General features: G+C 50.7%; 1 protein-coding gene across 1 annotated transcript; it reads left to right on the top strand.

Moving 5' to 3' along the window:
- Window positions 1-523: 523 nt before the first annotated feature.
- On the top strand, window positions 524-20,732 carry TRAP1 (TNF receptor-associated protein 1; the record flags this gene model as incomplete). The annotated part of the gene is made up of 17 exons (XM_010075410.1): window positions 524-695; window positions 2,098-2,180; window positions 2,577-2,717; window positions 10,655-10,726; window positions 11,454-11,614; window positions 12,647-12,756; window positions 12,883-12,956; window positions 15,397-15,552; window positions 15,910-16,030; window positions 16,157-16,226; window positions 16,930-17,077; window positions 17,586-17,771; window positions 18,149-18,287; window positions 18,746-18,831; window positions 19,368-19,513; window positions 19,897-19,969; window positions 20,247-20,732. Coding segments are annotated over 17 exons (2,040 nt in total), but the record flags the coding sequence as incomplete, so codon positions are not given.
- Window positions 20,733-23,827: the final 3,095 nt, after the last annotated feature.

Here is a 23,827-nt window from a genome sequence, read left to right as displayed (position 1 = left end):
TGGGAGTGAGCTGCTTGTGAAGGGGCCGGTCACTGCTGGCGGGATGAGAGTGAGCAGGAGGAAATAGATTTTGGTGCCTGCCTGATGGTGAGTGTCCGCACAGCATCCAGAGGAGCTGCGTGTGCAGCAGAGGCGTCTCCTGGAGGTGCAGGCTGCCTTGCTCGCACCGGGGTTCTGCATTTTCACTGGCAGTGGTGGGGGAGTCGAAGCATTCCCTGTTGTCTTCAGCTTGGCCAGGTCACAGCAATGAAAGCTGCAGACCCTTCCTCCCCGGTTAATTCCTTGTGAAAGCTGCTAATTGTCACCTTCTGGCTATAATTTTAATTGAGAAGACTGTCTAAAGGGGCAACTTCCCCTTCTTGTGCAGTGAAGGCGATGCCATAGGGAATGTTTGATTGCGAGGGAGCTTCAGTCTTGCTTGGACAGTGTGACTCCCACGGGATTGCTTAAGTGGGACCTTTAAAGAGTGCTCCTGTTGCTCTGATACCTGTGATTGATACCGAAATATCTTGAATTGTGTCTTCTAGCAAAAGGAGCAGCATGTCTCCAAAGACAAATACTCCATCGTTGGAGCCTCCGGTACAACGTTCCTGCCACCAGCATTTCTGCGGTCCAGACGTACAGCACGCAGACAGCGGAGAACAAGGAAGAAGAGCCCCTGCACACCATCATCAGCAACACGGAGAACGTGAAAGGTGGGCACGAACACGGGCGTCTCGTGGGAGCACTCTTGGGGTGCAGGCAGAGCCGGGACAATGTCAAAACATTGTCTGGGTGCAGCTGTGTCCTGACTGTGAGGGTGAGCCCTCTGCAGCAGTGTTTGTGCCTCTGGCGGAGGTGCAGGTGTTGGTTATCACATCCTAGCTGTCAGGCTGCGGTTTGAATCTGTGTTGTAGCATCACCTCCCCAAAACCGGCACGTGTGAACCAGAACAGCCTTTACTGAGAAACGAGGCCGTCAAGACTGCGGGAAGAAGTTACATCTGTGGAGTTAGCCAGGCAATTGGTGGTCATGCATACGTGTAGAGATTCTGCAGGCACTAGAATTTGCCTAAAAAGAGAGTTTTAGCCCCAGAGCAAGCTCTTACCTGCCCAGGTCATTGCTGTGGATCATGGAGGCCTACTGAGAATCCTGGTATCCACCTTTTATGGCCATCTCCAGGGAGCGGTGCTTTAAAACAAAGTCATTGAGTTATTCAAGGACAGAAATAGCATCTTGACTCCGTGCTCCCGTGGCTTTCCTGGCGGGTACTTTTGAGGCTGCCAGGCTGTGGAGCCCCCAGTGGGGCTGATGCACTGCTCCTGCTGCTGCCCACACCCCCGTCACTGGGGAGTGTAGGTCCTTGCCCCAAGGCGTGGCAGAGGTGGTGTGTGACCCGTGGCTTCCCCCATGTTGCTTCAGGTTCTCTAATACCTCCATCAGGAGAAATGCTATTTTTAAAAGGCCAAGGATGGTCTTTCAGCTGGGATGTTTTGCAGTTATTCTTTCTGAGGAAAATTCTTCTGGGCACAGCTGCCTACCTGCATAGGTGGCTGTACGGGTCGCTCCCTTGCCTGCTCCACAGAGACATTGGAGAATCTGCCTCTTTCGGCTCAAGGCTCTGCGTATTGTTTGGGCATGAGGAATGCTACCTGGCTGGAGAAGCTCTTGGAGCAGGGCATGTGCAGATGGTTGCCTTGAAAATCGAGTCAAGGAGGAGTATGGAAGGCAGGCTGTCAACCACGGGAGGCACTTGAGAGAGCAGTTGGGGATTGCATTAGGAGCGAGGGGAGTCACCTTTCACTTCTGGTTTACTGACCGCTCCGCAGCCCAGCCATGGTGACCAGTGTGCCGGTACCACAGGCTGTGACTGCCTTGAGGTTTCTGTGCAAGCAGTTGAGGCGCAGAGGCCAAGTGGCTGCTTGGCAAAGCGTGCTGCCTCGTAGGGGTGTGTGAACAACACACATCTTGTTGGAGGATACAGCTACATGTGTCCCATCCTGCTTCGGGCTTTCGCTCCTGGGAAGCTGAAGCACGTTGTAAGACTGCAATTTGCCTTCCTTCCCAAGAGGACCCTGGTGAAGTGCCTTAAAGGTGCATCTGTGATTGTTATTCTAGGTGCAGCCTCTAAACATGAGTTTCAGGCTGAAACGAAGAAACTGCTGGACATTGTTGCTCGTTCCTTGTACTCAGAAAAGGAGGTAAGGCACCCAGTACTTGCTGGTAGAGTTCTGTTGACAAAACCCTGTCTCTGTCCAGGGGTACATCCCAAATGGTTTTGCTGGGAGAATGCCTGCTGGGTTTCGCAGCAAGTCCTGTGCTGTCCACATGTCATGACATTTTCTTAAGACACCTTGAAAATACGTTTTCAGAACAATTTGTAAGGATGGCCAGGTGACTGTGAGCTGCAGAGCCTCTGCACTTCAATATTGAGTTCAGACAAGCTGTTCTCTTGGCAGATAATGAGGAAACATGGTTCTCTTGAACTTGAACTTGAGTTCTTTGTTTTGTGAGCAGGCAGTGAGTTCCCAGGTCTCTGGGAGCCCCACGCAGTGGACAAGGCCAGGCTGCAGTGTCAGCTTGTGTCTCATCCCCAGGTATTTATCCGGGAGCTGATCTCCAACGGCAGCGATGCACTGGAGAAACTGCGTCATCGGCTGATGGCAGAAGGGAAGGCTTTGCCAGAGATGGAGATCCATCTGCAGACGGACAGCGGAAAGGGAACCATCACCATCCAGGTACCTCCCTTTGGTAACAGGAGAGCGTTATTCCCTGCTGCCTTTGGCCAGTGAAGGAGCAATGGGAGCTGAGTGGCAGCACAGTCCCGTGGATTCCCAAGCCGGCCCGAAGAAGTGTCTTGTCCTCAGCTGAACTCTGGTTCATGAGGCTGTACCTCAGGATTTGATAGGAGACATCAATTTATCTGCTCCCCACTTGTCCCCATAGGAAGATTCGTGGCTTCTTTCTTCCCTGCAGGAGCTACCAGTACCACTACCAGTAGCTTTTCTCCCAGTACCGTGTCTGGTGCTCTCCCCAGGTTGTGTGTGCATTTCTCACTAGCAGAAAAGTTGGGATTCTGGTTTCATCCTGACCTTTGGGAAGCAGTTCCCTCACTTCCTGAAGTTCGAGGTGTTACATGGTAGCTTGCAGACCTTCCCTTTCAGGGAGATGCTGGGGTGGTGAGAAGAACCTCCCATTGCTGATTGTCTCATATCTCCTCCTGCTCCAGGACAAGCCAAGTCCAGCTGATGCTGAGGCTCTGCCCTAACATCCAGGTGGGACTACAGATTGCAGCAGCAGCACTGTAGCAGTTGTCTGTCCCCCTTTCTGCAGCTCTGGTTTTGATTGTTCTCTACTGGTGACAAAATGCTTATTAGGAAGGAACTGATCCATGTGGTGAGGGAAGGTGGAGGTGGTCCTTCTCTCTGCACTTTGATTGCTCTTGTTCGCGGCTGTTGTCCAGGGTGGAAGGCTGAGGCTCAGTTTTGGTGTTTTCTTGGCAAAGTTCTTAATGCAAAGAAGGCGATCTGGTAGCTTTCCTCAGGGACCAGTGTCAGCGGTGAGCGTGGCTGTGTGCTGTTCTCAGGAGAGCAGAGAATGAGGCAGGCAGCAGTATGTGAGTGAAGGCTGACCAGAACAGGTCCAGGGGAGATGTGGTACAGACAAAGCACCCAATCTGATATTTTTCACATGGGACAAAAGCCCTTGCTGCTGGAGGCTGCTCGGTTATTTCATAGTTCTGTTTCTCTGCAGAACAAGCAGCTGCGGTTGCCATGGGGAAGTTGGTGATCGTCAGTGGGCAACACGATCATCAACCCAAAGATTCTTAAACCATAACGCAGAGGCTTTGCTATTCCTGTCACACCTGACTATTGCATTTTTCTGACTGCTGTGTAATGCCGGTTCTTTAATGAGCTCTCGCTTAGCCCCAGGCAGGGTGTGTTTTCTGCCTTGCTCTCGTCTTTCCCTTTGGAGATCGTGGTGGACACATAGCGTCTGACTCCATCAAGACGTTCTTAGAGCTCATGCCCTGTAGCTGTGGCAGCTGTCCCCTTCCTTGGCAGTTTGGTTTAGAGACCAGTTTGCCCACCTTGCGGATAGGGTGCGTTTGACGTCGTACCCAATTAGATGTGTTAGGGATTTGTCTTTTTATAACCCCCTGCCTGGCTGCCTGTGCATCTCTAATGCGACTAAATGAGTCTTAACTGGGAAGCTTTTAACTGCAGCAATACTGCACTCGGAGAAGGGAGAGAGCCGCGGTACTCTGATCTCTGTTAAGAGGTTTGCCTTCTTGGTAGTGCCTAAAGCTCCTTACTTCCAGTGAAGGGTTTATTTATAACCTCTTGAAGAAACATACTGCATATAATGATTACTTTGAACAAGCCTCATTCAGAACATTTCCCTACCTTTCTGGAATGCAAAGGTGCAAGAAAACTTGCCTGCAATGACTGAGGCAGAGATGGACCTGTCCCTTAGTCGCTGTTTTGCTTTCTGTACCTGCTAGGACCCACCAAAATGGAAGGAGCAGGCCTCTCGTGTGTGATCTGTAGCAACAGTCACCCCATTGTTTTTTCTAGAAAGGTCCTGTTGCCTCACTCTGACCCCTAGGCCCTTGTCCTCAGATCTTCATGCTGCTCTTGGCCCCTGGATCTGCTGGATCTGTCGCCTCCGCTCCCCTTCCAAACCCTGTAGCATTTATTGGTGTCTTACCAGTTGAAAAACGGCAGGTGTGTAACGTGTGCTGGCCCCCGTTACAGGCATGCTCCTGCGGGAGATCCTCTAGCTGCAGTAAAGGACTGTGTTCATCTCGGTTAAGTGACTGCAGCTCTGCTTGCTTCTCTGCCAGGACTGAATTTCACCCAGAAGCACAGCAAGACTCAGAATTTCAATATGATGTCCTCATTCAGGGATATCCTACCTAAGCACTGCCAAGTGTTCTGGCTGCAAAGAGGGAAACAGTCACTGTCTAGTCCAGTGGATTACACCACCCCAGTTCCTTCACCAAAGTCCTTTTGGTTTAGCAAATTCCACGGTTTCCTCCACCCCTTTGAAAACCACCTCGTTCTGTTTCTAGGGCAGCTCTGTCTGGTAGCAGCCCCAGCCTGCAAGGTCAGATCTCTTACGAAAATCCACTTGAAGACGTTAGGAGTGTGTTTTCAATGGGGACAGATCTGCAGAGCCCCGCAGTTCTGCGTGCTAAGGCTTTACAGACATGGTTTTGGACCCTTTGAGGTGGGAACAGAGAAACCCTTGCAGACCCCAAAGTCCTTCAACACCCACACAAGGCTGCCTGGCCGGCTGGGGACGGGCGCGTGGCTGCGGTGCAGCCAGTGCTGCGGCTGCACGCTCTGCGGTACGGCTGTGCCTGGTGGGAACCCTCTGCTTATGTGAGCTCAGGTGCTGGAGCCCTTCTCACTGCTGATGTTTAATTTCTGGCTAGGACAATGCTAGCAGTTCAGAGGAAGTTCTTTGATGTGTTTACAGAGCCAATAGCTGCTGGGTGAGGGAGTGTGGCAGCTGTTTTAACACTGGCAAGCAGCATCATTGCTGCCAGGGCTTGGGCTGCTCAGCTCTCTGTGCTGGGCTTTTCTTCTCACTATTGCAGTCATCCAAAATCAGTGTCTGTGAAGCCATAAAATAACAAGTTGGCTGTGTCTGGGAGGAGTTAAAATGACTGCAAACACCACTCCTCCCTGCAACAACTCCCAGATCGCTCAGCAGATCTTTCTCCTAGCTTATAGTCTGCAACAGGGACTGTGCTGTCCGGGGGCTCTCATAAGGAACGGAGATGTTTGGGCTTCAGCAGTTCAATGCAGGTGCACCTGGATGTCCAGCCAAGCGTGGTGCAGGTGGGGAGCCAGTCCCCCTCTGTGCAGGCTGCAGCAGAGAGGAGGTGCTGTCCCTGGCTGCGTGCAGCATTGCACCATCCCTCTGCCGCCTGGGCCCAAGGAAGCAGGGGAGCAGGAGATGGACAAGAACGCAGGTAGAGATGGAGGGTTAAAGCTGGCTGTGCTTGGACAAGCCTTAGGTGGAATTAAGCTCACAGAGATGTGCCACTGATTGCAGGGATGGGTTAGAGCTTCCAGTTGTTGCATCATCTTTAACAAACAAGCCAGGGAACCAGAAATACAAACACAGCTCACATAACCTGCGGTCTAGGGAAGGAAGCGCAGAATCTGTTCTTTTCTTCCTCTTCATGCCAGAATAAGAGCATGTCACATTAAAAAACGGGAAATTCAAAGTGGATAAAAGGAAGTAGTTTTTCGAACACCGGGCATTTAGACCTGGGTGCATGGAGGCTGAGCCTGTATTAACGCTCTGTGTTGTTGAAAGTAATGTTAGCACAGGGTATAGGAAAGGAAACGTCAGGCTCTCTGCTTTGGACAGCTTCCATGCACCAGGCCGAGATTACCTGGTGTCTGTCTGCATCAGTGTTGTTGTGCCTTTTCTGCCGGTCACGGCTGCTGCAGGCGCCGTATTGGTTCTAAGCCAGAGCGCTGCTCCAGTGCGGCTCCTCTCCAGGACTTGGGAATGTTAAGTCTCTGGAAGCAAGGTGTTTAAATAACGGGGGACACTTGCTAATCGGACATTTTGGGATTGTATTACCTTATCAGTTGGTGAAAGCAGCATGTCCTTATTTTATAATGTAGTCAATGTTCTTCTGGTGCCCTGCTGAGATTTTGCACTGAAATAAGTGTTTCAAGTGTTTGTTGTGCAACAAAAAGCGAAATGACAGGCACAGCAGCTCAGATGTGTACCTCTGACTGCAAGCGGTCTTTCAGGTGCCACCGTGGCAAAGGCGGCAGTTAAGGGTTGGTGAATGGACTGTTTGGTGTAACGAGACTCTGCAATGCCTTAAATTGGACTCGGGTAACGAGCAAAGATAGCACATTACCTAGGTTCTTGTCTACCAGCTAAACTAAGCAACTGGTTGATTTAAACGAGATTTGTTGCTGTAATTACGTGCAGTTTGTTTCTGCTTTACCTGAAAGTGTGATATGAATGCAAGAGCTGTGTGATTTGGTGAGACAGATAGTGGGGCCAAAGGTGTTCATGTACCCCTCTGTCGAGGAAGACAGAGGTCCTGGGCGCTGCAGAGCAAACACAGAGGATGTCATGGTGGGAGCCCCGAGGTGCTGCATGCCAGGCAGGTATCCAGCCGTTGTCACACAGAACAGTCTGTTTGTAAACGTCCAGCACCCGTGCCACAAAGGTTAGAGCAAAGTGCAGAGGAAGCCCGAAGCTCCCATGCAGTTCAGCAGCAGGCTTTGTGTCTGCGAGGGCTCTACACACAGGAAGGTGCTAAAAGCAATGTTCAGCTGCTGTTTCTTCAGGGTAAATGTTACTTGGTTTAAAAGTGTGGCCATAGAGCTCCTCACGGTCCCTCAGAAGATGAGGTGAAGGTCTGTAGCCTCTGGGGTTGTCCTGCAGAGGGACAGGGCTGTAGGGGGGATGGTTCGGGGGGAAGCTGTTTACTCTGCACCCTAAGAAAGTCCCAGAAGGGAAATTCAACCAGGTGAGTAGCTTGCAGTTCTGAGAGACAGAAGGGCTTCTGTAGTTAACCTTCAGCTAATGAAGTGTCACTGCACTGAACTCTCGTGGTGTACAGTGGTTGGTTTCTCCAAGCTGTGGAGAAGCATTTGGCACTTGGAACTCTGAACAAATCTCTCACATCTTGTAATTTCTGAAGCGCCGTGTACAGTTTGCTTTTACGAATAACTCTGCTGTGGCTGTTTTCAGCCTGATAAAACTTTTATTGCAGACTGAAGGGAGGGCTTGAAACGGTCTGCAAGGGAAGAGAAGTTGTAATGTTGATGTGGAGCAATGGCAGTCCTTGCATTTGTGCTGGCCGATCGCAGGCAGAAAGCGTTTGCAGAGGGTTGTGTGATGACCCAGTGGTTCCTGGCGAAGACGCCTGGAGGCTGAGCGCAGCCTGTGCCGCACAGAGCGACGTGAGAAGGGCAGTGGAAGCCCCGCCAGCTCCTTCCTTGGGTTTCATGGAGCCAGTGCTGCCAGCGCTTGTAGGCGGGCTGTTCGTGGGCAGGTTCCTTCGCTTGCCATCGCTGCAGAGGGCCGGCTCTGCAGAACCCGAGCTCTGTCTCGCCACCGCCGCTTCATTCCCCGTTCCCGATGCAGCACCATCTGGTGAAGGGAGCCGAGAAGCGCATTGTGAAGGCCAGCTGCAGGAAGCTCCTACACTGTAAAAGCGGTTTGAACGTTGATGGCGTTTGCATCGTAACCCGCCCAGGTGTTTTCCTGCAGAAGGAAATGTCTGCTTTGCCAGGATCTTTGGCCGGCCGCGTAAGAGGACGCTTTCCGCTTTCTCTGTTAGCGGCTCAGCGCTGTTGGGGGAGCAGACGGTTTTGAGCTGCGCTCTCTTTGTTCGTTGCGATTCATCCTCGTCAAACCAGTCTCCAGGAATTAAGCATTTTGCAATAAGTTTGGCAGGGAGTTTGGAATTCAATAGCCAAATAAATTCATGGGGTAGGGATATATTTTTTTAACATAGTGGAATTTGGGAATGACATGCTGTGCTATAAATAGGAATGGATCAGAGGAGTTGAGTTCTGTTCAGGGTCTGGCATGAACAAAACCTGAACCAGATGCTGAAAACTTTTCTTTCTGGCTTTTTCTTCCCTGGGGGAAGGGACCATGTCAGATTCCTGAGATTTTGCCATACCCTGTTTGTTTTTCCTGGCATTTCATCTCCCACTGTTGAGATCTTACCGGGCATCATCCCTCTTCCCAGCCAAGACGACTGACTGCCCTTACCATATTTCATCAACAGGAAGGTGTTGCTGTGCCATGACTTGTGGGTATGCAGAAAAATGTCTTACCCACATGGCACCTCGCTCAGTAACTTCACAAGTTGATCAGAGTTTGATCCTTCAGTGGAGTAAAAACTAGATAAAAAAATATATACTGACATTAACTGACTTTGCTAGTAAATAAGCCCACTAAGTGCCCCACGTGTGTGGCAGAGGTGTGCTGTGCCAAAATTTACCCTGGCATCTCACCTCTGAGCCATCCAGCAGCCCCCAGTTCTGCTCTAGCTCGTTTGGCTGATTCCTGCACCCCGAATCCCGCCCCTGCATTAACTGGGGAGTGTGTCAGCCCACTTCTGGATGTGCTCGCTGCTGTCGGCAGTGATAATTGCACTCACAGGTACTCGGGTGGAGCTGAACGTCTCACGTGAATGAGTCACCTTTCACTTGGCTCATTTTCACGCTGCTGCCACTTTCGGAGTGGCTCAGAAGCTGTAAGAGTGGCTTCTTGGGATGTCTTGGTCAGGGAGAGAAGCTGCTGGGATTTGAGAGGGGGAAAGGCGCTTGGTTTTCAGAGCTGGTGTTGTGGAGGGAGTTAGCTTATACTTTGCTCCTGCGGAAGATGTGTGTGGGGTACGTCTGAAAATATATTGGACTACAAAGTGGGAAAGAATTTTGGGGTACTGTGTGAGAGGGTGGCCGTTTCTAGCTGGGGTTTGCTGTTACCTGTGTTGCCTTGGGGTCGTGCAAATGTGTTGTGGCGACAAATGAAGTTGCAGCCTAGTCTGAGGCTTGCTGCAGCCCTTCCTGCTGCTGCAGGTCTGCTGCCCGAGAGGCACGGGCTAGCAGCAGGAAGTTGTCTATCTGTGTGCAGGAGTGCAAATCGGGATTAAACTGGGGAAGGCGACAAGCCGCGTGCCTTCGAAGCCTGGACAGAGCACCGTGGGTATGGCTGGTGTGCCGTACTTCAGCTGGGCACTGCAGTATCCAGCCCTCAGGGACCCGGGCACTGAACGCTTCATACTTGAGTCTTGTGGAACATAACGTGAGGGGGAGAGGAGGAAGGAAATTTTTTGACCTGAATAATTTCTCGTACTAGTCTAAAATATATTTGTCATGGGTTCAGCTTCCACAGGCCTTTCATGTCAGTTTCTACAGATATAAGGAGAAAAATGGACATAATGGAAGTAAAGTAAAACTGATACAAAGCTGGTAACAGGGCACAATAAAGAGGGAGAACAGGCAGTGCTGGCAGTGTGCGTGTCGCTACAGAAGTATTTCCATCTCTGAAGCACTCTCTTTGCTAGTATCCACATAAAATCACATAGCAATCCCTTTGCTAAGGTCCACGGAGATCAGTGGATTTGGTGCTTGTAGGCAAGGGTGTGCGTTACCTGAGGGCGAAGGGATTCACTGCTCTGCCACCAAGGGCAGATGTGTGAGGGCATCAGTTCCCCATCTGCGGATTGGAAATAGGCTGCTTCTCACTGCTCAACTCCCCGTTGGGCTTGTTTAGGAATGGAAACTGTCCCTGTACACACACAGCACCTGGCACAGCGAGGCTGCGACTGGGTGGGGATCTCTTCCCAGCACCATCATCCTGTGCGTTTTTAGAGGGGTGTAGAAACCAGCGCATCTTGGCGTGGTTTTCTTTTCTCTCGATAAAAGAGAGTCTCTGAACTTCCTGGTGGATTATAATGACCAGGCAGCTGGCTGCCCCTTGGAGCTGTGTGCCTTTGGGTCCACTGTCCTGACCATGTGCAGGGGCCACAGCTGGAAGTCCGCTGTCGCAGTTACTGCTCAGCCGACCGGGAGAGGGTGGAAAGCAGAGGCAGAAGTTGCTCGGCTGCTGGTTGCTAAAGCAGTGCTTCTCTACTGATGTTTCAGCTACAACTGTTGTTTCTTTTCAGGACACAGGGATTGGGATGACCCAGGAGGAGCTGGTTTCTAACCTTGGTACCATTGCTCGATCAGGCTCAAAGGTAACTTGGGGTGAGGCACCCCTTTTCCCCTCTTAGAAGAGCCTTCTCCGATTACAGCCACATTTGTTCTCCCAGTCATTTCTCATTCTGTTTTGTCCCTTGGCACCCCGCCCAGCTGTAAAATGACACCCCTCTTGGAAGGTGAAACCTACCCGTGGAGTTTTGTAGCTCTTAATGGTCTCTGCAGCGTGCTGTGGGAGGCCGTGGTGCCCAGGCACTGGTAATGGGTCTTGTGTGTAATGCTGCTGCACTCGGCTTCCTCGCTCCCCAGAGCTAATGCCTTCCTCCCTGAGCCATCGTTATGGAGGGGCACACACTTTTTTTTATGTCCGGGAGGGCAGCAGCTATGTCCTCATGCTGGCAAGCTATTATAAATATGTACCTGGTTTTTTTTTTCATCTCTGGAGTCACTATTTTAAGGTTTCATGCTCCTGACTGAATGAGCCCTTGCTTCTTTTCCTTTACTGCTCATGGCAGTGAGTGTTGTCCTAAGCGATGCTCCCCATTTCCAGAGGTGGGGTCCCGGTGGGAGAAACCCTCTTCCTTGGGCACCCTCCTCGGAGCGCTGATGTGGAGGTGTGGGATGAGGGTACCGGAGTGCCAGGCTGCGGCACCGGGCGTAGGGCTGCGTCGCTGCTCAGGGGAGCCCCGCTGGAAGATGGGTTGCAGCCTCCCAGTGGTACCTGAAGTCACTGTGCGCTGGTTGATATCTCCTTTGTTTCTCCAGGCTTTTCTAGATGCTCTGCAGAGCCAAGCTGAAGCCAGTAGTAAAATCATTGGCCAGTTTGGAGTAGGTTTCTACTCAGCTTTCATGGTGGCCGATAAAGTGGAGGTGTTCTCGCAGTCTGCAGAGCCGGGGAGCCCAGGCTACCACTGGTCCTCCGACGGGTAAGGCTGCAGAATGGGATGGAAACATGGGGGGCTGTGTCCAGACCAGGCACGAACTGAAAGCTGCGCAAAGCAAAACATGAGTGGTCTTTCATGACCAGGCTTACTGATTAGATCCTGCTCGGATTATACGTGGTAACAAAGTGTGGCCAGATGTGCCAGGGTGAGAGCCACAGGGACAAACTTGCGTTGTCAGAGCGGGTGTGTTGTGGACAAAGAGAGTACCTGCCTCTCTGGTTCCTTCCCTGCTGGCAGGCAATCATCTTCGCAGTGCCCCAGACTGGAGAGACAAATTTAATCTCTTTGGTCTAGTTGTCCCCTGGCTATTTGCTTGAGGGCACCCACACTAGGCAGGGCTTGGGCAGTGCTGTGGCTCTGTAGGCACGTGTCTCCTGTGGGTTGGATCTGTGCGCTCATCCTTTGCTTTTTGCTTGAAGTTGCAAACATCTGTGATGGCAAAGCTGTGGACTGCTGCACCATGTGGAAATGGAGCTGCTGGGGCTGAAAAGCTCTGCATCCCCTTACAATCTCCTAAGAATAAGGAATGTACTAAGTTATTTAATTTATTGAAAAAACATCTTGTAACCGAGATGTCAGACTGTTGGGCTGCAGTCAGGCTGCCGTGTCCTGCCGCCTGTGCTGCTGTACGCTTTGAAGGCTTGCCTGGCTGTCACTGCTGCTGCTGTCTCTCCCTGGGTCAGTGCTGTCACCAGCAGCAGGTCCCCACGTGGCATTCACTTAGCAGTAGGGTAGGAATGGTCACCCAGCACGAGCACAGCTGCTTTTCACTGTAACCAGTTACTCCATGGTTCAGTGGAGATGTGAATGAGGGCCCACAAACAAGTCTCAGTTGTCAAGGGAGAAGGCAGGAGCCTGGTGTTCACAATCACTGTAGGAAGTGTAGGAGATCTTTTTGCTTTTTCCTCTTTGTGCTGATTTGTTGTGTGTGCTCTTAGTTTAATAAAACATTTTTATTTCCCATTGTGGATGTATCTGAGGCAGAAGCTGATGTGGGGTCTGTTTCTAATCCAGTTCAGGAGTGTTTGAGATTGCAGAAGCATCTGGTGTCAGAACTGGGACTAAAATTATTATACATCTCAAAGAAGACTGCAAGGAGTTTGCAAATGAAGACCGAGTCAAGGGTGAGTGGAGGAGGGGGAAAATTGCGGTTTTCCTCTCTGTAGCACCTTTCACTTGCTGTTACTGAAGAAATTCTTCCTGTGGTGTTTTCACAAATGTGACTCCTCAATGTTTTCTTTCCATTCCAGAGGTGGTGACAAAATACAGCAACTTCATCAGCTTCCCACTGTATCTCAATGGGAGAAGAATTAACACATTACAGGTGAGCAGGAGGGCTGCAGGCAGGGCACTCGTGGAGATGAACCGTTGTAATCCTCCAGTGGAGAGAGGGAACAGCATAAAGCTGCTGCTGTCCCTAGAAATCAGGGTGGGATTGTCCAGGAGATGACAGACCTTGTAGTAGTCAGTTAATTAGAACAAAAGGAGACAATCCAGCAGAAGTCATGCCTGGAACTGCTTGTTTGCATTTGTTGAAGAGAATTCTTGCAGATTAGCAAAGAAGTTTTTATTTGTAGTTATCTTCTGGATCTTCCCTTAATCAGAATGATTATTTCAATGCTTTATAATACTTACTCAACTGTTTAAGCCAGGTAACGTGTTGGTGATGTAGGGATTGCTCACGTTGCTGGTGTGCTGGCAGCTCTTGCTGCAGTTCTCTCTGCTCTTCAGCACGGGGTGGCCAGGGCCCGGGAGTGGTTGGTTTTCTTGGTGGCTCAGCTCACTGCCTGATTTTCTTCACAGCTCTTAGCTGAGCACTGACTGATGCTGGCATTTTCTGACCACTGAAAACTATACAGCAGCCAGATCTGCTTTAGTCAGAAGTTCTTGGCCCAATTGCAGGAACCACCTAGGTGAAAATAATTATCTTTAAAACAAAAATTTATTAATTGTTTTCCTCCAGCGTCTCCTTTTCTGGTTGGTTAAAGCTTCCTCACCTAAGTGAGCAGGTAGAGAGCAGGTGTGTGGTGTTTGTGTTTCCTGGAACGTGGCACTGAATGCACAGGCTTTTAAGCCTGTACATAAATTTTATTGTGTTAATTTAGCTAAGGTTCTGTAATTGGTGTTATTAGTCACTGATATTTATTTGGATTCCTGCATAATCATGTTTCTGTTCCAAAGGCTTTCTAGCTCTTTCCTTTAAATTACAAAACCAGAACTAGCTGTAGACAGCTGTTTGCTCTTTCTACCTGACAGTCAATAGAGCAGCCTCCCTAGAGAAGAGCAGTACTAGAGCAAGGGGTGAAATGCCCGTAATAGAGTCGTGTACTTTTATCTTCTTACCAGAAAGTCTGTTTTCCCTTGGGATACAGCAAGAGCTTTTTTCTCATTACGCTCCCATTTCAGGCCTTTTCTTTACCCAGGATCTTGCTTTTGCGTTTTTCCACGCATCAACATCAGTTCACTGTGAACAGAGACATAGTTAGATCCCTGGTGTGGATTTTCCTGGATAAGCTCTTGAATGCTTGCCATGGAGCTGACAATGTGGAGTTAGAGGCTTTTCCGGTCTAACTGCGATAACTGTAGCTACAAGTAAGCCTCTGGGAAAGCAGCACTTTTCCTAACAACTGCTGCTGTAGAGCACCTTGGTACCCGGTTGAGTCCGTAATCCTACCTGTGATCCTGCAAACCCTCCAGGACACTTGCATGTGCTGGAGGTGTTCTGAAGCCACTTGTGGAACAAGGCTTGGAGGCAGAAGCTTTAAGTTAGAGTATGGCAGCATGGCAGGGCTGGCAGAGCCCCAGATCCCTTGGACTGGCAGGTGGAGGGTGGGCTGGATGTTTGGGTTGCTCCCAGTGATCGCTCGTGTCACTCATTAGGGCTCAAGTAGAGAAGAGTGGCACTGAGGGCAGTGGGCTTCACCCAGCTGGAAACAGGAGACTCTCAGTTGAGTCCCCATGCTTGTTAAACGAGCAGAACCTCCCACAGCTTTGTTAAATGCTCATCTTTTGGTGAGGTACTGAAAACTTCAATGTGGTGTGAACGTGGACTGAACACTCCAGAAAGCGTGGGGGGGTTTAGAGCAGCAGGAGGTGGGAAGCGTGGCCACGGGGAAGGACCGGGTCTGGAGCTCATGGCTTTAATTCAGGTGTTGATGTGTGAAGCGGTACTGCTGAAGCACCTTCTGACCCTGCAGCAGGGATGGCCCAGTGGTTCACAAAGCATCTCCTGAACTAATCAGCAGAGAACAGGCAAGGCAGGAGTTGCTTCACAAGCACTCGGATGACCTCGTGGTGGGCTAGTGACCTCCATCAGGGAGGCTGGTGGGTTGCAACAGACCCACTTAAACTTTCACTTTTCTTTTGCTTGTTGGTCAGGCCTTGAGATACTGCCAGCAGCTGTGCTGTGGGACCTGTCCAAGATGCTCTTGGCCAGTAGCAAGTGTGAGGCAATGGAGGTTAGCCAAATCCCTTCCGTTCGGGCTAAACAAAGCTGCCGTATATATGTTGCAGGGCAAGAGCACCTCTGTGGGAGGTGACCTGAGACAGCTGAGGGGCAGTAATTTGTTAGTCTGGGCTAATGTGCCTGCACCATGATACATCCCACCGCCCTGGGGCTGGGCAGAGGAATCTGTCTGTTTGAAGGTCAAATTTCCTTGCTCCGATGCACCAGAGAGAAAGTGTAACTCTGAAAGAAGAAACCTCTGCTATGAATCGGCAGGGATTGAGAGCTGGTGGGAACTCATCTCCCTGCTCCTCTACAGGCACTCTGGATGCTGGACCCCAAGGACATCGGCGAGTGGCAGCACGAGGAGTTCTACCGCTTCATAGCGCAGGCTTACGACAAGCCCCGCTACGTCCTGCACTACAAGACCGATGCTCCCCTCAACATCCGCAGCATCTTCTATGTGCCTGAGCAAGTACGTGCCCTTCTGTCTGGGGAATGGTGGGACATCTGCCCAGGTGCCTGAAGGGGAGAGAATAGGAAAACTCCTTAGGGAAAGGAGGCAGCTACAGCTGCAGAATTGCAAGGAGGAGTATCCAGTGTGGCATCTCTGCAGTGAGCTGGGTGCCATAGGATAGTTGTGGGGGTACTGAGCCATGTCAGGAGTGGGGTCCTGGGAGAGACGGCCAGGATTTCAGCTCTTGTTGGGTTCAGCCCTGATAGGGAAGACCACAGTGTGACCCAGTCAGCTGGTGCAGCCACAGAGCTGTTGCAGCACAGTGTGCAGCTGGGCACACTGCTGGTGTAACCCTTCTGTCTCTTGTTCCTGCAGAAACCATCCATGTTTGACATCAGCAGGGAGCTGGGCTCCAGCGTTGCCCTCTACAGCCGCAAAATTCTCATCCAAACCAAAGCTGCAGACATCCTGCCTAAATGGCTGCGTTTTCTTAGAGGTGCGTGCTGGGGCCAGGAATAGCGGGCTGTGCACCATGGCTTCCACGGGGGGTGAGGCGAGGGGCTGCTTCCTGAGCCTGGCACTCGTGTTTGCCTAGATGTTCAAGAGTTGCTCTGTGTTCCAGGTGTTGTGGACAGCGAGGATATACCCCTGAACCTCAGCAGGGAGCTGCTGCAGGAGAGCGCCCTTATCAGGTAACCAGGAGATAGATCCTGTGGACTGCTTCTTGCTGGTTGAGGAGGGGACATTGTGGGACAGTTAGAGGATCTTTGAGGGACCTGGCACTTAAGCTGCAGCATTTGCATCCTTGAGTATTTCTGTAGTCTATAAAGTGAGTTCTCAGCCATGCTGAGATGCATCTGGAGATGTGGGAGCAGCATCCTGTGCCGTACAATCTGCTGCCACCTGCCTGGGCCCTGTACACCTCCTGCCCTGGGCTGCCTTTCGCTATCTCTGGCCTACAGCAGGAACAGTGGGTTTGGTATTTAATGTGTCTGGTCCGCACCACCAAGTGATTTGGAAAACAAAACCAAACAGTAAGTCAGCTGTCCATACTAGGAAGCTGGGCCGCACTTTAGCATCACAATTATTTATTTGTAGATCTTCACACAGCACCTTGTGCCTCCAGACTTCCTTCAAAGCTCTGCTGCGCTCACACACACGTTGGTCAAAAATGGAGCAGCAGCCAGAAGGGTTTTCATGTGGTGCTGAGGCCCGGTGAAGCTGGCTGCTGGCAGGCTGGTCTCTGCTAAGAACCCTTTAGACCTGGCTTTGGTTTTTCCTTACTTTTTGTCCTTCAAGTCCTTCTCAAACATCTGTTGTTGGAACTTAGGGTTCACCTAAAATCTCTTGTCTTGGTCTAGCAGCTGTCTTTAAAAAGGATTGTTCCTGCTGCAGGAAGCTCCGAGATGTTTTGCAGAAGAGGTTGATCAAGTTCTTCATTGACCAGAGCAAGAAGGACCCTGAGAAATATGCCAAATTCTTTGAGGACTATGGGGTATTCATGAGAGAGGGGATTGTCACCGTAGCAGAGCAGGATGTCAAGGTACCGGGAGTCCTGAAGCATTGCAGCTGTAGAGTATTGGCTCCCACCGTGACCAGGGATGAGGGGGACTGCTACTTCTCGGTGAATCTTACATGCCCGTAACTTGTGTTCCTGGGTCTAACAAGACCTACACATTCTCTAGTGCCCTGACTCTCACTTTCTCTGACTGGATGCTGCTTCCCACTTAATTCGAGATGCTGCAGGGTCTCTGCACCCACACTGTGTTCTCAGCCCTCCCTCATGCAACATGAACTACAACAGGTGATCCCTACGGCTTTCCCCTATTGCTGTCCTTGCCTGCTTCCCATTTCCAGGAGAGCTTGACCTACATCCTGTCTAGGTCACTTTTCTGCCTTCTTCCTATCTGGAGCAGGACACAGAATCCCCTGAGCCTTTTTGCAGGGCTGCAGACAGGCCTGCGTACTACAGAGGGATGTCTTGGGGCTGGGAATGGTCAGGTAGAGCTATAGTCGCCTGCCCTCAGCTCACAGGAGCACATTTCTTCCAGGAGGACATAGCAAAGTTGCTACGTTACGAATCGTCCGCCCTGCCTGCAGGCCAGCTGACCGGCCTGACCGACTACGCCTCCCGCATGAAGGCAGGGAGCAGAAACATCTACTACCTGTGCGCACCCAACCGGCACCTGGCCGAGCACTCCCCGTACTTTGAGGCCATGAAGAAAAAGGACATGGAGGTGGGTGAGCAGCATGCCGTGGCCAGGGCTCACCTGGATCTCGGAGCTGCACAAGGCGGTGAGGCCGGCGATAGATCCCCGCCACTGCTGGGTCTCACTTTCCGTGGGGCAGCAGGGCTTGTTCAGCTGCAGACCTGCCACCCATGGTGCAAAGTCCTCCAGGAGTTTGCTTTCCTTTGGGGACCTGAGTGATAGTCCCCATGGGACTGAACCTGCTAGTTTCCTTCAGATGTTCTCACTGTTTGGTGTGGGGTTGCCCATGGGACTGAACCTGCTAGTTTCCTTTGTGATGTTCTCGCTGTTTGGTGCAGTTGCCTTGGGAAGGAGGACGTGCTGTTACACCCCAAACAATGTGTTTTGTCCCTTTTTTGGCACAGGTCCTGTTCTGCTATGAGCAATTTGATGAGCTGACACTTTTGCACCTTCGGGAGTTTGACAAGAAGAAGCTGATCTCGGTGGAGACGGATATTGTTGTTGATCACTATAAGGAAGAGAAGTTTGAGGAGAGCTGCCCAGGTATGGTGAGGCTCCCCTGGCCCTTCCTGCTGCGTGCTGTCCTGCTGCCCCACGCCAGCCAGGCAGGGTGCACCTCCTCCAGCGCTCCTGGAGCTCCCGAGTGTGGGAGCAAGAGCGCTCCTTTCCATCCCACGTCATCAAAGTTTAAGCAGTTTGCTAATTTAAACAGACAGAATGTCATATATGGGCTTTCCATGACTTGAGTTTGAACCTAGGCACACATCTCGTGTCCTGCCAGAGGCAGGCAGGCGTTAGAAGGGCACAAGCCTGTCCTTTCAGGGTACAGTGTGGTCTGGGATCAGGGCATACCTGGGGGTGTGTGCTGGGTGGTGCTGCCTTCCCGTTTCCACAAGAGAACAGACAAAAAAAGTGTGAAATGAACCAAGCTCAGGCATAAAGCTCGCTGTTCATTGGCACACTATGGATGCGTGCTCAGATGTCCTTCTTTCCCCTGACAGCTGCAGAACGTCTGACGGAGAAAGAGGCTGAGGATCTGATGGCCTGGATGAGAAATGCCCTAGGCTCTCGAGTCACTGGTGTTAAGGTAGGCATTCTGTCACAGGGTAACCGAGTACAGGACATCCATGGAGGTAATAATCCAGGGAAAAAAGATGGTGGTTGATTTGGGATCTGCTGCCACAGAGTCTTCTTTGGACCCTGAGAGAAATCATTCTTCTCCATGCCCCCTTTCTGTAAATGGTATGAATGCTGGCACTTGTCATTTGGATGGTCAGCGTGGCAGCAGCAGAACCACACCTCAGCGTGTAATGAGCGAGCCCATTTTACTAGTCCATGCTCAGGTTACCAGAAGAACAGGCTGGTGACTGGCTTGCCTGCGGACTAGAGAGGCTTACTGGCAGGGAATGTTTTGGGTCCAGCTGTGAGCCGCTGCCTGCGGACCAGTGGGGCCATTTGGCCCCCAGCTTTCCTGCTGGTTTAGGCAGCTGCTGTGGGGTTGGGACAAATCGTGCAGGGGCTTAGTGTGCATCTGTGCTGTGGAGACCCCCAGCCCCTGAACATCCCCCACCTCTAACCCATGTGCATTTTCCTCCTCAGCACTGATTGCTGTTTTTGCCACAGGTGACCACACGGCTGGACACCCACCCTGCCATGATCACTGTGCTCGAGATGGGGGCTGCCCGCCACTTTCTGCGCATGCAGCAGCTGGCAAAGACCCAAGAGGAGCGTGCCCAGCTCCTGCAGCCCACCTTGGAGATCAACACAGGGTAAGGGGGAGCAGTACCAGTGCTAGGCCTGGGGCACTGCAGTCTTTCTGGGCTGGAGGCAGAGAGGAGACAATGGAATGTTCCCAATTAGCAGAGCCCTCCCCATTAAGCGCAGTGTGTCCTGCAGTGCCCTAATGTGCGAGGCTGCATGGCACAGTCAGCGTGAGCCACCCACATGCTATGTCCAGCCCGCTGAGGACCATGGGGGTCAGGATGGGAAAGAAGAGAGAAGCCCCCAGAGCAGAAGTAAGGAAGTTGGAGCTATTTTGTCCTTTAGGTAGAATCTTTTCTGTCCCACCTTGGGTTAGCTGCTCATTCTGGAAATAAATTTCTTTGTGTTCAAAAATACCAAGTCCCAGTGTTGATCTCTCTCACTCTTACAGGCATGCTCTGATTAAGAAGCTGAACGAGCTGAAGGACAGTCAGCCTGATCTGGCCCAGCTGTTGCTTGATCAGGTGAGAGCCTGGCCTTCTCCAGAAGTGGAACTGTCCCCCCCAAGCCAGCTTAGAAACCATGTGTGGCAGGGAACAGGGTGAAACCCTTGTAGTGGGCAAGGATCACATCCTTCTGTGGTCCCCACTCTGGGTATTGCTGGTATTTGTGGTCCATGTGTTTTCCTAGAAGACATGCTTGGTCCCAGGATGCAAGTCCTGGAGAGTGACATGTACTTCCCCCCCAGCTCTCACCCAGCTGACTCTAGCTGCTTATTTAATGCTTTCTTCTCTTTTTCAGATTTATGAGAATGCCATGATAACAGCAGGACTGAATGAGGATCCCAGACCGATGGTGAGCCGGCTGAATGAACTCCTCACCAGAATCCTGGAGAAGAACTGAGCCCCAGAAGATGGACAGATGAACTCTGTGCTGATATCTCTTTCCTCGAGTGCAGTCACTCTGTCGGCTATTGCAGCATCTGCTTGCAGGCTCTGTGCAGTGAGGGGTCCGCGTGGCAGAGGGCCAGGGAGAATGCAGGGGACTTCCATCCCTCACTGCACAGGGAGGAGCCCGTTGTAATTATTAGATCATATGTCATCAACCTGTTCAAAGTGCAGCATTCTTAGTGGGGAAAAAAATTCAGAGGTTGGTGCTAAAACAAAAACAATGTGCCCAAATTTCTGACACAGCCTAGAGAGTCTCGTTTCACACTGTCTCTAGAAGTGGCCTTTCCCAAAGCAGGTGTTAGCAGCAGGATTCCCAGTTAAGTTTGTGAATACACCCCCGCATCCACTGAATCCCTGTGCTCCATTGTGCGCCAAACAAGCACTCACAGAGTTAATTAATCGGTTAAGAAACTTCCACCTCTGACCAGGCAGGAGGAGTTTGCCAGCACAGAGGCAGATTGCTGCCATTGGCAGACACAGGTACTGTTGGTGGAATGTGTCGGTACAATCCCGTGACAGAAAAGATCACCGAGCTGCTGGATAATTGAGTTCATCCTGGTCTTGCTGTGGAGAAAGGGAAGTAACTGGGAAACAGCTTTCCAGCATGTGGCTCTCTGGAGAGTCTCTGGGGTTTTTGCTTCTTCTCTGGGATAAACTGCATGTCTAGCTGATCTGTATTTACGATAAATAAACTCCCCTTCTTTTCCAGACCCTTCCATTCTTCACCTTACTTTGTTGGACTTTGTGTCTTCCAGCTGGTGATTTGTTGGCTCTCCTGTCTTCAGATGCTGCTTGGTTCTTCAGGGCATCAGGCACTGGACAGTAGCGGGAGGACAGGGCTGTGCAAACAGTAGGTAGTAGCAGAGAGCGTGGAGGGCAGGCCCCAGTTAGCCTTGTGTTTGAAAATGGAGTTCAGCCCCTTGAATCCTTTCTGAGGAGCAACGGTGGGTCAGCAGAAGAAGCCTTTGTAACAGAAAATGCCACACTAGATTTCCCTCTGTGCGTCTGGTTTACACCATGAAAACTGGTTTACAAGAACTCTTTCTCTGCTCAGTGGGGGCTCTGTGATATTTGTTTAGCTTATCTTAATCTGGCAATTAAAAGATTCTGGAACTGGATTTTGATAACTGCTTGGGTGCTCTGCTGGGCAGGACACCCTCCAGCTCTGTAAGCTAAGGGAAGCCTGGCTGTGCAAAGGGGAATGAAGAGGGGCTGCTGCATGGGCTACCATTTACAAATTTTATTAACCACCTAAAATTTCATTTCTATTCAGATGCAGAAGAGGAACTAACGAGACAGTTTAGAGAGTGTTGAGAAAAACAAGGAGCCACCTTCTCCGTCCCTAGGGTAGCTATGTAGCTCAGTTAGAGGCCACAGGTCTTGATCCAGCTCCTGGTAAGATATGGATAGCATCTTTTATCAAAAAATGGGATTCCTTGGTTGTGCAGTAACAAAATACCCTCAAATTGTCAATGCTCAAACAGTAGAAGAGTAGCTGGTAGCTAAGCTGGCACAGGTAAACTTGCATGAGGTTTTGTTCCGGGAAGTAGACAACATATGTGGAGTTCAGGTACACACTTTGGAGACCAGGCATCATTCCTGTCTTCCAAGCAGATGTAAGATCCTTTGCCATCAAAATTGACGTAAATACACTGGAAAAAATTGCTAGGTGCTGTATGTGCATGCCAGAGCTTTGTAGGACGCATGAAAGGAGCAATACAACGTGGCCACTTCCCAGTGCAGTGTATTTCATGAACACAGACTGGAGAATTTAAAGCCTTTGGTGATTTTCTGATGCATCATAGTGGGTGAGTGCATTAGCCTGCAAGCTGGTCACCTGGTGCTCACTGAAAAAGTGGCTAAAAATAGCATCTGTTGATACAACGCCTGAACCACATCGATGCTAGTTTATAAAATTTGATGCAGTGAGAAGCAGAGCAGGCTTACTCTGAGAGGGTTATGAACTGTCTGACACATCTTTAACCTCTCCAGTCCCGGGAATCCTCCAGGAATCCCAGCAGCCCTCAAGGTGTGTATTTTTTACCATTTCTGTTACTGGAGTGCAAACCTGCCTGTTGTCACTGTACCCCTCAAACGCAGTGAGGGGGTGATGGTCCTGGGAGCCTGTATGCAGCAAGGAGCAGTACCAGCAGGATCAGGAGGGCTCTTTGACCTGAATCTCACATCCCTGACCATGCTGCTTGGTCTGATGCTTTGTCTAAGCTTCATCACTGCGGGCATCAGCAGCCTGTCCGGATCCTCACCTCTCAGACTCAGCTTTCCCTTCCAGTTTGCAAAGACCTTCAGAGAGTGCTGGTGTGTGAAGATTTTACACATGGCTAACCGAACAGATCCTGGTGGAAAAGGGAGAGATATGGCATCACGTTGATGAACACAAACGGAAGTGCTGCTAGGAGTACAGGCGGGTGGCTCGAAAGCTCGTCTGTAGATGACTTTGGCTCTGAAAGGGCCTCCACATGGAGTGCAGGAGAGGCTCTTTGGTAAACGAGCAGTGCAAAGCATGAGTTGTTTCTAGTGTGGTGATGGTAAAAGGGAGGCATGGGAAGCTAGTTAAAGCCTGGCTTTCACTTTCCTTACAACCTCAAAACATGTTGTGCAAGCAGAGAAGACTTGTGTGGATCTTGCAGCAGAACTTTGGTGCTGTTTGCAGTGAAGCTGCAGTTGTGTGCTGCCAGCTCCCGTGCGCTTCCAGCTCCCATCCTCTCCACTCACATAGTAAATTACTCATCCTCAAGTGTTGTATCGCTAACTAGTTTCCATCTGGCTTGTGCTCTTCCTGCAGCAAGAGTACTACCCCCAATTCTTCTAGCATATTGAGGTGAACCAAGGGTTACAAGAGTGTGCGACATGTGGGAATGGTGCTGTGAAGCACCCAGCATGGCCAGGTTGTGTCCTTTGCTTCTGCATTTGCTCTGCTAGATTTCTCCATTTCCCCATGGGATGGAATTAGGGCAACCTGGAAGAATCTCACAGAGCTTATTTGGTTTCCTGGCTGTAAGCAATGCTGAACCCTCCTTTATGCAGAAAATTGATCTATCTGGTTTGATTTTTACTGGGACTTTATTAACTGCTACCTGTCTCTTTCTTCTTGTTGGTTTTTTGGGGGGTTTTTTTGCTAATTTTTCTAGAAGTTAAACTTTGTGTGCTGACAAACTGTTGGTGATAAACAGCGTGGCTTTCTCTCCTGCTCTGCCCAGGCTCATCAGCTGTGGAGTCAAACCTGTATTCTCTAAGGCAGAAGATGGAAAATATTTATAGGCAGTGAAATCCAGTTTGAAAGGACATTCCTGAGACCTCGTGCTTTTAAACTTGGACAGAATCCCTTCCACGTCTGGCTCAGGACCTTGAAACTGGACTAGCCCATAAAGTAGTTCACTGGGCCAGATTGAGAACAGTTTTCTCTCGTCCAGA

This window comes from Pterocles gutturalis, unplaced genomic scaffold, assembly GCF_000699245.1.
Source record: "Pterocles gutturalis isolate BGI_N339 unplaced genomic scaffold, ASM69924v1 scaffold23737, whole genome shotgun sequence".
NCBI classification, from domain to species: Eukaryota; Metazoa; Chordata; class Aves; order Pterocliformes; family Pteroclidae; genus Pterocles; species Pterocles gutturalis.
Note: the sequence above shows the minus strand (reverse complement) of the source record. Positions and strands in the feature narration are given on the sequence as shown.